Genomic DNA, 13,397 nt, shown 5'->3' with positions numbered 1-13,397 from the left:
AGTGATGAAAAGAGCGAACTAGTGCTCTCAGTTCAGTTCCTAATGGAGGCCTCCCCTTAGAAAATGACTATTTCTTGTTGGCAGCTTCAGCCAAGGAGCAAAAAATTGAAAGGGTGTTGAGACAAACAGGCAGATGGCAGAAATTATTCCATTAGTGTTTTACAGTGATTAAACTTTTTTTACATTTGCTGTAAGCACAAGTGATTGAATTATTACAATACGTGAGTGGTATGTAGTATTAGAGAGTAGTACTTTTTGTTCAAATAGTATTTGTAACATAGTATACAGGAACCACCTGAAACGAAGTTACAGGGACCTAATTGAGCAAACTGTGTCTGCATTGACTTTGTACTGTGCAGTGTCATTAGAGTTAGCGTCCGAGGGCTTTTAATTCACCATGCTTGTTGATCATTCTAGCTAGCCAGTTCAGATAAACAGTTACTTCATGCAAATGGTCAGCTGCAGTTCTTTGGCAACACTTACAATGTCGTCCCCTGTTGTTCTTCTGCATAGAGTATGAAAATTCACTATACTGAAAGTAATTATTACTGCATTGATACATATTTTATTATTTTTTTATAGATATGTTATCAGTTCCTGACAAGATTAGGAGAATGGTTGAAATCCTGAGAGCTGATGTGGTACAAGGATTGGGAGTGAAACTTCTTGAGAAGGTGTACAGCATCATGGAAGAAGATGATGAAGTGAAAAGAGAGGTGAATGTCTTTCATAATAGAATTGTTTAATTTCTTTATAAACCTAGATAAATGAGCAAGGTCTTTACTTCCCCACCCTTTTTAGATATTGATAAGAGTAGTGCAAACCTTAATTTCAAGAAGTGTTTCTGTAGTCATTGGCAGGCGAGGGCCGAGTGTATTGTCATTTTCAGTCTTAAAAAGTTTGATTCTGAATGTGTACGGTGTTCAACCACAAATTCCTCAGAAAGCATAGGAGCTCTAGAATTGTACCATGGTCCCTGAGTTAGTGGAAGGTGCCATGGATGAGAATAATTTTACTCTGCAGTATTTCTCCAGTAATAATTTCTTCTGAAACATAATTTTTTGCCTTCACATTACTTTGTCCAATGCCCCTTATGTCCAATGTGAGAAACAATTTAATGTCTGTTCCTAATAGAGGTAAGCGAGCAATACCTCCAGCTCATTTGATTCAAAACTTGGTTACAAATAAAATGCTGCGTAGGTAAGTATAACCTGTGAAGATCTGATTTATATTTTAAAATGTTGGGTGGGATTTGGAACTCTCTTGCCCTCAGACTCTTCCATTATTATTCCCTCCCATCTAACTTCATATGCTGCTTTCAGTTGAGTGCTTTGGTATTTTTTTTTTTTGCTAACATTTTGTTAGTTCCTGCTTTTTTCAATGTTAATAAACTTTGTGGGGTTTTCTTGTGTGTTCTAAATAGCTGCAGTTGCGGGACCATATGGGAGACAAGTATGCAAGTTACAGTGCGAAGGCACGCCATCTGAAATTTCTTGAAGAAAATGTGAAGTTCTGACCAGAACTTTTTCCTTAGAGAAAAGGACTGTTTTATAGCTCATTTGATAGATTGGACCAGCTTCCAAAGCACATTTATCCATTGACCTCTGTTGCTGGAGTAAGGAAGTGAACTTGCAAAAAACGTTATCGTTCGTAGTAATATTTTTCATGTTAAAATGTGAACCAGGCTATCACTTTCTCAGAAGAGAAACTGTTTAGTTTAGTTTTTGTTCTCTTAATGATACTTTTTAAAGTTGCCTTTTATAGATGCAAAGAGGGATGGGTACCAAGTTTTGTATACAAAGGAATGTAAAAAAAAAAAAAGTGTTGATTTTGGATTTGTCATAGCAAAATGTTTTTTTGTATGGTCATATACTAAATACAGTAACAAAATCTATGCCAAGGCTATGCTGTGATAGGTTATAAGCTATTACATCAAATAGTTGTAAAAAATTTAGCAGGCAGAAACAATTACTGATTTTTGTAGCACCAGAGGCCCTCCAGGTTCTGTAAATTGCCAAGTTGAAGTGCTAAGGGGGGTGGCTGTACTGCTTTTAAGCAGAACCTTTGCCTTTGTGTCTTATTGCTAAGGCACTCACCAAGGTGGTAGAAAGTATTTGGTAACTGGATAAAGTAAGTCTGAAAATGTCTGAAAGCAACACAGCCATGGTTACCATGGTCCCAGGTGGAGAAATCCCTTTGCCTTATAAATACTAATTCCTGTTAGAAATGAAAGTGCCCAAGACCAGGGTAACTTAGAGAAATAGGTGTCTCAGCTTTTCCCTTTCTTTGCATCTAGATTGTGGTGTTACACATGTCCAGGCATTGTCATGTACCATCACTACAGAAAAAGCATGTGGGTTTTTTTTTTTTCCAAAGGATAAAGTCATCAAAAGGGAATTGAATTTGTAAAATAAAATTTTAAATGCATAACCTGTCTCTTTCCCTGCCTGTAGCTTAAATATTGTAACCTCCAGCACCTATGAGGGAGACTAACATGACAGTCAGTAGTAAAAAAAAGTGTAGTATCTCTGGATCCTGCTGCCTCTCACATACTGGATGCTCAAGTTACAAGGTTTCAAGAGCTACTGTATTATGCAGAGTCAAGATGTTACTTTCTCTACCCAAGGAAATTTTTTAAACAAAAAATGCCACTCTGCAATCTTCTATCCTAGAACACTTTCCAAGTTTTAGCATTTTTCAGAACTGTGGGGTATGTACTGTTTTACAGTATTTGTTACAACCTGACATTACTGATAGCTTGTTTTACACACTGTTAGAAATATTTTAGTAGAAGTCCAGCTGTGTATTATCTTTTAGGCTACAGCAACAGCCTAACTAGACTTGATTTGATTTGCTGTGTTCCTTGGTGTACTCATGGTAGTATACAAAGTAGTAAGAAAAAAAACAGCCACTAAGCCAAGAAATATCTCCCAGTGGAAATGCATTTAACAAACTTTAACAGAGTAACAGCATGAAGAACCGCATTTTTTAGCTTTTAGCATGTCTCTTTGGCTTTCTGTCTGCTGGCTTCTTTTCTTCTGTTCCCAACTCTTGGACAGGCAACCACCTCAGAGGATTGCGGCGGTACATAGGCCACGGAGGGAGCGTTAGCTTAGAGAAAAGGGATGAAGTCAGAACATATAAATCAAGATTTGAGATAAGTGTTTTGTACAGCTTGTTAGGAAAATCTCATTCCCTAACTATTGTACCAGTTAGTCTTAAGAAAGTTCATACAATTGCATACTGTAAAGATATATATATATATATATTTGTAGTCCAGATTGTATACTGCATAGTCATGACTAAAGGACCCCAGCTCATTGCAAGGAGGACGACGACAGCACCCACCCTGAAGAAAAATGGATAGCCCTGGACTACTAGCGCCAGCACCCCAGCCCATCTGACACCTCTGTGAAACCCTCCCGCTATCTGGCATCCTAGACAAGTAACTGTAGCAAGACCGACTCCAGGGACGTTTAGCTCAAGAAAGAAGCAGATGGATGATGATGCCATAGAATTATAGCGGCTTTTCAAAACAGTAGTATGTGTGCGTTAAGTAGTGATTGGTCAAATCATGTTGTAGCTGAATGCTTGAAAGGTATAAGAACCATGTGTAAAACTGCATTTGGTGTGCCCCGATTGGAACGGGACACCTCGTGTGTGTGAATAAGGAATTATTCTTGTAACTCTATACTTTGCATCCTAGCGAGGGCCAGCTGTAATACTTTTGTGACAAGCTACTATGCCACAGAAAGCCTTGCTGTCCTTTCTGTTATCAAGGCGATCAGCTTGACTTAAAGGTAACATTTAATTGAAATGAAAAACTAATTCAAAAGCAGTATTAAATTGCAGCATTCTCTCAAATCTTACTAGCATTTGAAAGAAGGTGCTTACTGGCTTGTACAGCACTTTCTGCACATCAAAGAAAGTACAGATATGTATGAACAATCTGAATTACATAGCTACATAGTTTGTCTGTGCAGACAGCCCCTTAATTTTTTAATGATTATTTCAGGTTAAATAATGTATTTTCTGGTGTGGGGAAAAAAATAATCTTACCAAACATGATAAAGCAAATCCAGCCATAACTATGTAAACAGTCCATCCAAACTGTTCAGTGATGTAGCCGTAGATGAAACCAATTATCTGGAGGAAAAAAATAAACTTTAAACAAACAAAAAAACCCATTTCCCATGCCATGATTAAGTTGGGGGGTGAGGGGAGAAGTTAAGTACAAAAATACAGGGTTTTCACGAGCACCTTGTCTTCAAAATTGTAGGCCAATAATGAAAGTAAAAGAGTGAAAGAAGAGAAGTCTTAATCCATGACAGCCCCTCTGAATTTGTCTATAGCTTTTAGTGACCCAGTTAAGCCAAAACGTCAGGAAAAAACCCTTATTTGTAAGATCAGAAAACAAAATAAAGTCCTTTAATTATCACCCATAGTTCTAGTATACTTACTGCAGAGACAAGAATGATTCCTTGAAAAATCTGTTCTGCTAATTTTTGGCCCTTGTAGTCCTGTGGAAAGAGATTTTTTTTTTTGGTCAATTACTGGGTACCAGTTAAACTCTTTCAGGTTAGAGCCTAGAGTCAGCCAGCCCACAGCTTCTCAGCTGTTTTGTTCAACTTTCAAACTAAACAGGGATTATTTTTCTTACAGTGTCTGGATTTCAAGTGTAAAAGAATTCAGCTTTTCATTCACTTAACACCTCCCCTACAGTCTTGACCACATCATCTAAAAATAAAAGCAAGCCGTGTCTGTTCAGGGTAAGTAATGCAAGTTCGAAATATCGTTGTAGTTAGCTTAATATCACTATGTAAAAGCCGTAACACCACAAAAGAGAGCATATGCTTGAGAGGATACGATATGTGTGTCCCTGTGATTTTGGGATCCTGGGGCGGCTGCCCTACCATCTGCGTGGGGATGGAGCGGAAGATGTTCAGCATGGCGGCGGCGGAGAGCGGCGCCTCACAGTCCTCGTCCTGCTCCTCGTCCTGCTCCTCGTCTTGCTCCTCGTCTTGCTCCTCGTCGTAGTCGTCTCTGTCTTCTTCGTCCTCGTCACGACCCTGCGGCGGCTCCCGGCTGTCCGCGTCGCCCTGTGAGGCGGGGGCAGCGGGCCGGCTCGGCGGGTACCGTTGCTCAGCGCGACGCCCCCCTCGGTGTAGCAGGACCGGAAAGCGACTGCTGAGCTGGCCGGAAACACGCCCCTTTCGCTCCGCCCCGTCCTCCGTCAGCCCGAGGTGGCAGGCTGCTGCCTCAGCCGTCGGCTCCGCGCCGCCATCGCCGCCGCCGCTGCCCCGGGCCTCGGCCTGGGTCTCAGCCTCTCCTGCGCCGTCGTCGCCCTGCGCCTCCATCGGCAACGGCCGGCGCGACGCGGCGCGGGACGCTGTCTCCCCGGCAACGGCGGCTTCGAGCCTCAGGACCCCTGACTGAGGGGCCTTCAGCCGACAGGTGCGAGGCGCCTGCGGGGTCGCCTGTCCGGAATCGCCGCTGATTTGGCAGCGTGCGGGCGGCCCTTCCCGCCCAAGGCTTGATCTCTTCTCCCGAAGTCGTCTCCGGCTGCCGCAGCCCCGCTAGTTCAGCAGGACGGGCGCGGCGCGGCCTTCGCGCTTCGCGGCCATCAGGCATCGCGGCGGACACCTGCGGCCCGTTGGGCTGCTGGTGGGTGTTGGCGGCCGCGGGGGCGGCGCGCTGTCGAGGTGGCAGTTGGCGGCGGCGCGGGCGGACGGTGAGGGGAATGGGGCGGTCTCGGTGGCGGAGAGCGGGGCCCGGCTCTGCCGGTCTCGGAGCGGGGCTCCTGGGCTGTGGAGGAGGAGCCGCGCGGGAGCCCCGCCGAGGCGGCGGCCCGAGGGAGCGCGGTTTGTGCTGCTGGGGCGACGCGGTGACACGGGGGGGGGGATCAGTCGCGTGCCCAGCTTAGTGTGTGCAGACCGCCGCAGCAGGAGCCGCGATTGCGGCAGCGTAGCGACGAGCAGGTGTTTGAGTGTTTTAGCGTGGGGTTGTGTTTGCAGTGACAATAACTTCTGGAAAAGTCAATCTGTCAATGCTTTCAGCACGGGCAGCTGCCCTGTCACTGAAGGGCAGAAGTTGTACATACCTGCGCGCGCCCTCAGCGTCGCTGCCGCAGGGACTGAGGAGCGTGGCAACGTCATTTTAAACACAGGCGTTGCGTCGTACCCTAAACTAAGGCTACGTGTCCTGACCCATTTCAGTAGTGCTGTAGACATGGCTTATGGCATTTATTTGTGCTCGATAAATGTATCTTCCCCATGGGAGAAATGCAGCAGCGGAAAGAAGATGGTTATGGCTGACACTCGTAATAGTCACAGCACAGTTTGTGGTATTTGGAGTTTTGCAAGTGAACTTGCAATGCAGAACTGTCACTGTTTCTTGAATTCTGCATGTTGTTAAGCGGTGAGTGCTTTCTGTGTGTTACCTGAGAGCTACTTCACACTCCAGGATGTGTAGTTCTTGTTCTGATTTCACAACCAGATTTACCGTTAAATAATGAGTAAGTATGTTTGAACTGCATACCAAAAGTGCATCATTGCATTGTGGTTTTATCCCCTTCTATAACTTGATGGTAATACCTTCTTTCACACTTTTGTGGTCTTTTTTGTGTGATGACACTTCAGCTGATATTCTATTTTATGTGAAGAATTTCATGGTTTTGAAAGTGTATAATAAGTATATAATAAGTGTATATGCACCATGTCCTGCCAAAATCTTGCAGTTAGTTAAGTATGGAAAGAAATGTGTAATAATTTGCCTTATTGCTGGGATGCTTCCAGTTCAGATAGTTAAATAAATTGGTTCAACAGTAAAGAATCCATAAGTAATTTTCCCGATTCTTCTCAGATCACTTCTGACTAGCAGGAGGGTTTTTTTCTTTTTTTTCTTTCTGTCAGTGGAGTAAGAAAGATCTGTCTTTCTCTTTATCTCTGAGTTCTTCTGTAGATACATCATTGTAGCTACATACTTACTGAGATGCCACACTCAGTTATTAAAATGTGACATACAGTTTTACCTTCTAAGGAAACATTCACTGCATTCGGAAACTATTTTGACACTCTAGTGATAGTGCGCTATGCCCTGTCTAGGCATGCACTGGAAGTAGGAAGTGACTGCTGTATTTTTTCTCTTTCAGGTTTGCAGGAACCTTATACTAATAAAATAACAAGAGAAAAATGACACTAAGGAAAGGTATGTGTATATGTGTGTCTCTCTTAAAATCTCTTTTGTATTGGTCTGAGTTTCCCAGTTTTTCTGTGATTATATTGATAAACTTTTTTCTTCTAAATTTTCAGTGAACATCTCCATCCTTATAGTGGCTGTTGTCATATTTTTGCTAGTTCTTCATCATAACTTCCTAGGCCTCAGTGACTTCTTGAAACGGGAATTGTCAGGTATGTTGAGTTTTAATTTTTTTATTTTTTTTAAGATTGGTAGGAAAGCACATGCTCTGGCCAGACAGAAACCACCAGGTTGCTGAAATAACGTGTACAATAATGATCCATCATTTGTATAACAAGGTATAATTTTTGCACTGTCTTATGAGTAGATCTTTTCCTGTTCTCATGCCCAAGAAACTTCAGCTTCATGGGCTTGTCTGTTCTTGCTTTCCTTGCTGTCCTGTGACTTTTCTTGGTCAGGAAGCCAGGCGAGATAGCAGTAAGGGTTCCTTCTGGCTTTAAAAATCATGAAGATACGATTCAGTTTGCTTAGCAAAGCCTTTTCATTTCCAGGAGTCCACTTTTAAGAACTGCATGTGGTCCTACAGAGCTTCTCCATGTCTCCATTAACTGCCAAGTCCCACTTTGCCACTCCTGGGAGCTGTTGCTTCTGGGTAGCGGTTGTACAGGTGCTTCCCAACAGCAGTTCAATAGGAGCCTGAGAGGCCTTAACCAGGAATTAGGTGAAGTCAAAGCTGTTGAGCTCTGTCATCAGGAAATGGCAAGCAGAAGCTCAGCTTTGTGAACAGCAGACTACTGCCCACAAGCTGCCAAGTCCCTGTTTGCTATGTGCCTCAAATTGCCAAAAATTACCCAATATGTAATAGTCTAGATCATCTGAAAGGTACCAATGTGGTTATAACAAGTGTGGGTAGTGGGCAATTTGCCAGCTTTTACAGGTGATGTGGTCCGGTAATAAATTTCAACACTGATCTCCCATTTTCCTATCTGCACACTGAGTATAAATTCTTGTGGTTTCAGCTTAGATAATGTAGAGTGATCTGTGATCCCTGGAATAAACATGGACTGTACTTAATGCCTTGATCTTCAGTGGGAAAAAATTTGCAACAGTGACTTTAGTTTAGAATTTCTGTTTTCCTTATTGCCTCCTGCCTAAGAGGAAAATAAAGTAGAAGAAAAAGAGGGAAGGGTGATGTGGAGAAGACTAGAAGGTGGTTAGGGCAAATGGGAGGGGGAAGTCAGTGAGATTATAGACGTGGCAGAGGGGACCAAAGGTAAGTGCAGCCTGCTGTAGTTTAAGCCTTGTTTTAGTACCTTGTGCTGTGTGTGCTTTGTGTGAATATGTACGGTTAAATGTATGTAGTTTCTTTGTAAGTGTGATGTTTTTCTATTCAAACATCTCGGATTCTCAAGAGCAGGTGCTATATTTAAAGTGTTTGATACTGGCACACTGTAATCCACACCTCAGCTGAGGCATCCAAGTGCTTGCATAGTAGAAACAATTGGAATTTAGCAACAATTTTAGAAACAAAAGCAATTTAGTGTGGTAATAATGTCTGTGTTTCATGTGCATAAAACAAGTATGTGATGCCATTTGTACTCCACAGATTCAAATCCATTAGGACTTCAGCCTATAGATTTCATACCTGCGGTTCCCCAGAGGCTGGCAGATGAAAGGAATGATAAGGAGATTTCTGTGGTCATTGCAGCATCAGATGAGAGGCTTGGGGGTGCAATTGCAGCCATGAACAGTATTTACCGTCACACCAGATCCAACGTGGTTTTCCATATTGTTACTTTGAATGATACTGTGGATCACTTGAGGTAATGATCTTTTCATTAGATTCCTACAATACTATAAAACTTAAGTAACTCTGAGAAGAGGCAGAGCTGACTTTCTCTGCAACTGCACTCCTCTCAATCGCAGTCCTATCTGCTGCTGCTTATTGCAGCTTTTTGACAAGGCTGCAGTGGGGAGTCCTACGGTCATTCCTTCTGGTAATGTTTCAGTGATGGAAAAGAGCCGTCTTTTCCAGTGGGATTGTATCCAGCCAGTGGGGTTGGAGTTTGTTGGTGGAGGGATTTAGAAGTTACTTCCTACATTTCATCCAAGCAATTCAAATGCTGGAAATGAAGTTTCTCCATTTTTCTAGATGAGTCTTTAATCCTTTCATTTTTACCCACATCTGTTCACACCAATATTTTTTGTGAAGGACCTGTGATAACAAGACCATATATTTCTAATAAAATAAGAAGCAACCTCATACCTGTCCTATGTCACAGCTGTGCAGTATGCTGATAGTGGGCATGCCTCTGCAATCATACAGGACACCACTGGCATCAGCCATAGATTACATTCTATATGTATGTTTGTTGGATAGGGAAGCGAGTGGCCAGATCAAGATCTGTGTCACTGTCAATCGGATCTCTTGCTTGTCATTTGATTTTTTTGTGTCATTTACCAAGATCTGTGCCTTTCTCCTGTTTGCAGGCTGTGGCTAAGTAACACTGCTCTGAAAAATTTGAGATACCGAATTTTGGATTTTGACCCTCGTGTCTTAGAAGGGAAAGTACAAGTGGATCCTCAAAAGGCAGACACCTTAAAACCAGTGAGGATGATGTTGATTACTTTTTGCAATTATTAGTTAGTAACAATATATTTTGATGCTGGCTTTTGAACACTACTGAAGATCAAAACCAAATCTGTTAGCCTAGAAGCAATCTTTCATAATCAAATACCTAAATTTCAGTAAGAATAAATTTCTGGATAGTGAGAGATGGATTTGAATATCTATATATGCATGCCTACTATCATTTTTTTGCTGCTAGCTACAGTGAAACACAGCAGCTTGCATGTCAAGCACGCCAACACCTCAGAGATACTACAGATATATGTGGAGAAACAAGAAATTCTAATATAGACTAGTTTTAAATCAATGCACAAATTCATGGGAAATGAGGAATTGATGGAACCTGTTTATTTTAAATAACTTCTAGGATATTGCTGCCTATTTTACTTCCTTGATAGAAGTTGTCTTGGACATTAGTGCCACAAGTAAGTGCCAGGAGTATCAGTCAGTTTCACATTTATTTGGACAATTTTTCATTTAATTTTTCACTTATTTTCTTGTTTTCACAGTTAACCTTTGCAAGATTCTACTTGCCCAATTTGGTACCTCATGCAGAGAAGGCCATCTATGTGGATGATGACATAATAGTGCAAGGTATGGGACCTTTTCTTAGCCTTTTGCCACTGGTGTTATGCTGAGGTCAGCATGCCACTCTCACAGTAACCAAACTCTTCTTCAAGGAAAGATGTAAAAACTTTGTAATTATGGATGAGTTGGATTAAACTGAGTGGTTTTATCTGCTGGAACAATGGACTGAACAAAAAGTCACTCAGCACTTAATCAGGATTGCTTTTAATTTTTCTGTGCTTACTTCCATTTTCCAGATGATATTCTTGAACTTTACAACACTCCATTGAAACCTGGACATGCAGCTGCATTTTCAGATGATTGTGACTCGACCACTAATAAAGTTGCTGTCCGTGGAGCAGGCAATCAGGTTAGTTTTATTCTGTTTCAGTTGTAACAATAACTGTAAATCCCAGCCTTTGGAAACAGGCACTTGGTTTTAATGTTCTTGCAGGTTGACTTCCAAATACAGCGAACCTAAAGGTGTGACTGTCCCTACCCAAATCAATTTACTCTGATGTTTGTGTTACAAACGACGCCTGCAGTTTCTGTTTAGGCACAGTAAAAGCAGTTTGAATTTTTGCTGTGCTTTACAATGAGAGCAATTCCCAGTGTGGACCAGCAGGAAGTCTTAAACATCAGAGGGAGAATTTTTCATTTGTGAGTGTATAAAAAGTACTTTTTCTGGGAGTGGTACCATATTAATAATATGATATTATTAAGACCATGCAGCATTCCTTAAAATATGTAGTTTATATAATCATATTTTTAAAAATGGTAGACCCCTTACGCTTGCTTTCTCTCATTTTAAAGGAAGGGGTATTTGCTTTAACAACTTCAAGTTATGCTTGTCTGTTGGGAGTTGTGCAAAATTTTTCTTTAAATACTAATTTGACCATATTTTAAGCTAATTTCTACTCTCCTTTTTTTCCAGTATAATTACATTGGGTTTCTAGATTACAAAAAAGAAACCATCCGAAAGCTTGCCATGAAAGCCAGCACCTGCTCTTTCAATCCAGGCGTTTTTGTTGCCAATTTGACAGAATGGAAATTACAGAACATCACAAAGCAATTGGAGAAGTGGATGGCACTTAATGTAGCGTAAGTACCCCCAAGCTGGGGGGGTCAGCGAGTCAGGGATTGGGTAATGGTGATGGCATTTAGCTGTTAAATGAAGGGCTGTGTATGTATCTGTGGATTCCTGTCATGCAGCTGCAAGTGAAAATAAATTGATTTAGGGCCACACAAGCATCCTTTCCCAACTTCTTTTCATCTTCCAGAGAAGAACTTTACAGTAGGACTTTGGCTGGCAGCATTACGACACCTCCACTGCTAATTGTATTTTACAAGCAACATTCCAGTATTGATCCCATGTGGAATGTCCGGCATCTTGGTATGTATGAAACATTTGTGACACTGCTCCTTCAGTGTGTTTTCCAGATCTGTAGCTGGACGCATAGTTGGTGATGCAGCAAATGGATCTTTTCCTCCCCTATTTTATACCTTGTTCTTTAAGAAACACTGCCTTGCAATACCATCTTGGGGCTTGTGGGCCTGATCCTTCATGTTCTTTTTTGAACTGCTAGGGGGATAGTTCTTGAACTGACTTACTCTCAAATTACTTATCATTTTCCTTTTCTTTTTCCACATATATATTGTATCTGAAGTGATCCTAGGCGTTTCCTCCAAGATTGTTGAGAGGAACAGACATTTCTATCTGTTCTGCTACTGATGAAATGCCAATAGCGGGAGAGCTTTCTTAAGTTTTGTTTCCAATGAACAATACATAGGCTACTGAATAGATCTGGGTATTAAGGGGCTTTTAAAGAACTTGGAAGTTAAGGCAGTACATTAAAACAGATTCTGAGACAGATCAAAGTGGCATTGCGTTTCTCCCTTTGCCCTGATTTTCTGTCTCCCATATCCTTTCTCCCTAAATGATAAGATTTCCTTTTTGTTAAAATCCTTTGTTTTGAAGTTAAAATACTGCATGTTGGTGTTTCTGCTGCCCTTATTTCAGGCACTAATGCTTCTTTTTCGGTAACAGGGTCCAGTGCTGGAAAAAGGTACTCTCCTCAGTTTGTGAAAGCTGCCAAGCTGCTCCATTGGAATGGACATTTCAAACCATGGGGAAGAACAGCTTCATATGCTGAGGTCTGGGAGAAGTGGTATGTCCCTGACCCTACAGGCAAGTTCAGCCTGATCCGCAGACATTCAGAAGCCTATGAAGCAAAGTAGAGTCAATCTTAACAACTGATGGCATTTTCTCAGGAAACTTCCGGAGCCAAACAGAATTATTTTTAGCCAACTTGTATTAGAGAGCAGTCCTTGCCTTCTGGAGCACAAGGCGATGCACTTATTCAGGTGCAGTTCTGAAAGGCACAGGTGCAACAGAGACACTTCACTTGTGTGATGGAAGATGCTACTCCAGCAGCACTACAGAAAGCAAGGGAGGATCTCCACAAACTAGTAGCACTTTCTTTAGTTCATTTCTGTCTGTTGTGTTGTCTTCTGCTCTTTACTACAAATCTTCTAGAGGAGGATCGTTTTGTCAGTTACAGAAAGAAAGTTTCTAAGAACAAGATACAACTTTGGCTGGTGCTTGCACCATGCAAATCTTGCACAGCAATGTACTGTAATGAAGAGCTGCTTGGGTTTTGTTTGTTTTGTTTTCTTATCCTGTGACATAGTTTCATCAACAACCCTTTCTTGCATGAACTCTCCCAACCATTTCTGTGTAAGTCTTTCTTGCAGAATTCTGCAAAATTGAATCTTGTTTTTTGAAAGATGATTCAAGTATTATTTCACTATGCAAAAAGGTTTTAACTGCCAGTGAACACTAAAACATTTTTTTGTAAAGTGAGAAAACCGTTCAAAAATAAAAACTAATTTTAACACGTTGATTTAAGCCTTGGGTAAATGACAGTATGATTCGAGTCTTGATCTGATGTACGAAGTGTGTTTCCTTTATACTTAAATACAGTAGCAAGTAATTGAAACTGAA

At 41.5% G+C, this 13,397-nt stretch overlaps 3 protein-coding genes across 11 annotated transcripts in view; 2 read left to right on the top strand and 1 right to left on the bottom strand.

Moving 5' to 3' along the window:
- NEK4 (NIMA related kinase 4) overlaps positions 1–3,606 on the top strand; it is an 18,689-nt gene extending 15,083 nt beyond the window's left edge. For 3 of the 5 annotated variants that reach the window (XM_054838396.1, XM_054838395.1, XM_054838392.1), the window contains 2 exons: positions 583–716; positions 1,424–2,780. In XM_054838396.1, the coding sequence (XP_054694371.1) occupies positions 583–716; positions 1,424–1,516 (227 nt within the window). In that variant the 3' untranslated portion in view covers positions 1,517–2,780. Of the gene's footprint in view, positions 1–582; positions 717–1,423; positions 2,781–3,275 lie in introns of those variants that run through there. The other 2 variants (XM_054838393.1, XM_054838394.1) reach the window with 2 other exon arrangements.
- SPCS1 (signal peptidase complex subunit 1) lies at positions 2,925–5,347 on the bottom strand. The gene is made up of 4 exons (XM_054838404.1): positions 4,914–5,347; positions 4,461–4,520; positions 4,060–4,146; positions 2,925–3,111 (listed from the first exon to the last, which is right to left on the bottom strand). Exons 1-4 carry the CDS (start codon positions 4,947–4,949, stop codon positions 2,989–2,991), a joined length of 306 nt encoding a protein of 101 aa, XP_054694379.1. The 5' UTR covers positions 4,950–5,347; the 3' UTR covers positions 2,925–2,988.
- Positions 5,221–13,397, top strand: GLT8D1 (glycosyltransferase 8 domain containing 1). Of its 5 annotated transcripts, none has more exons than XM_054838401.1 (10): positions 5,221–5,454; positions 7,151–7,206; positions 7,311–7,409; positions 8,804–9,020; positions 9,688–9,805; positions 10,336–10,420; positions 10,651–10,763; positions 11,328–11,494; positions 11,674–11,786; positions 12,441–13,397. In XM_054838401.1, the coding sequence occupies exons 2-10, from the start codon at positions 7,191–7,193 to the stop codon at positions 12,629–12,631; spliced, it is 1,119 nt and encodes a 372-aa protein (XP_054694376.1). In that variant the 5' UTR covers positions 5,221–5,454; positions 7,151–7,190; the 3' UTR covers positions 12,632–13,397. The 5 variants fall into 5 exon arrangements, with proteins under 5 accessions (XP_054694376.1, XP_054694375.1, XP_054694373.1 ...); XM_054838400.1 differs by having other exon boundaries at positions 5,237–5,664; XM_054838398.1 differs by having other exon boundaries at positions 5,237–5,731.

This window comes from Grus americana, chromosome 11 (genome assembly GCF_028858705.1).
Source record: "Grus americana isolate bGruAme1 chromosome 11, bGruAme1.mat, whole genome shotgun sequence".
Classification (NCBI taxonomy): domain Eukaryota; kingdom Metazoa; phylum Chordata; class Aves; order Gruiformes; family Gruidae; genus Grus; species Grus americana.
Note: the sequence above shows the minus strand (reverse complement) of the source record. Positions and strands in the feature narration are given on the sequence as shown.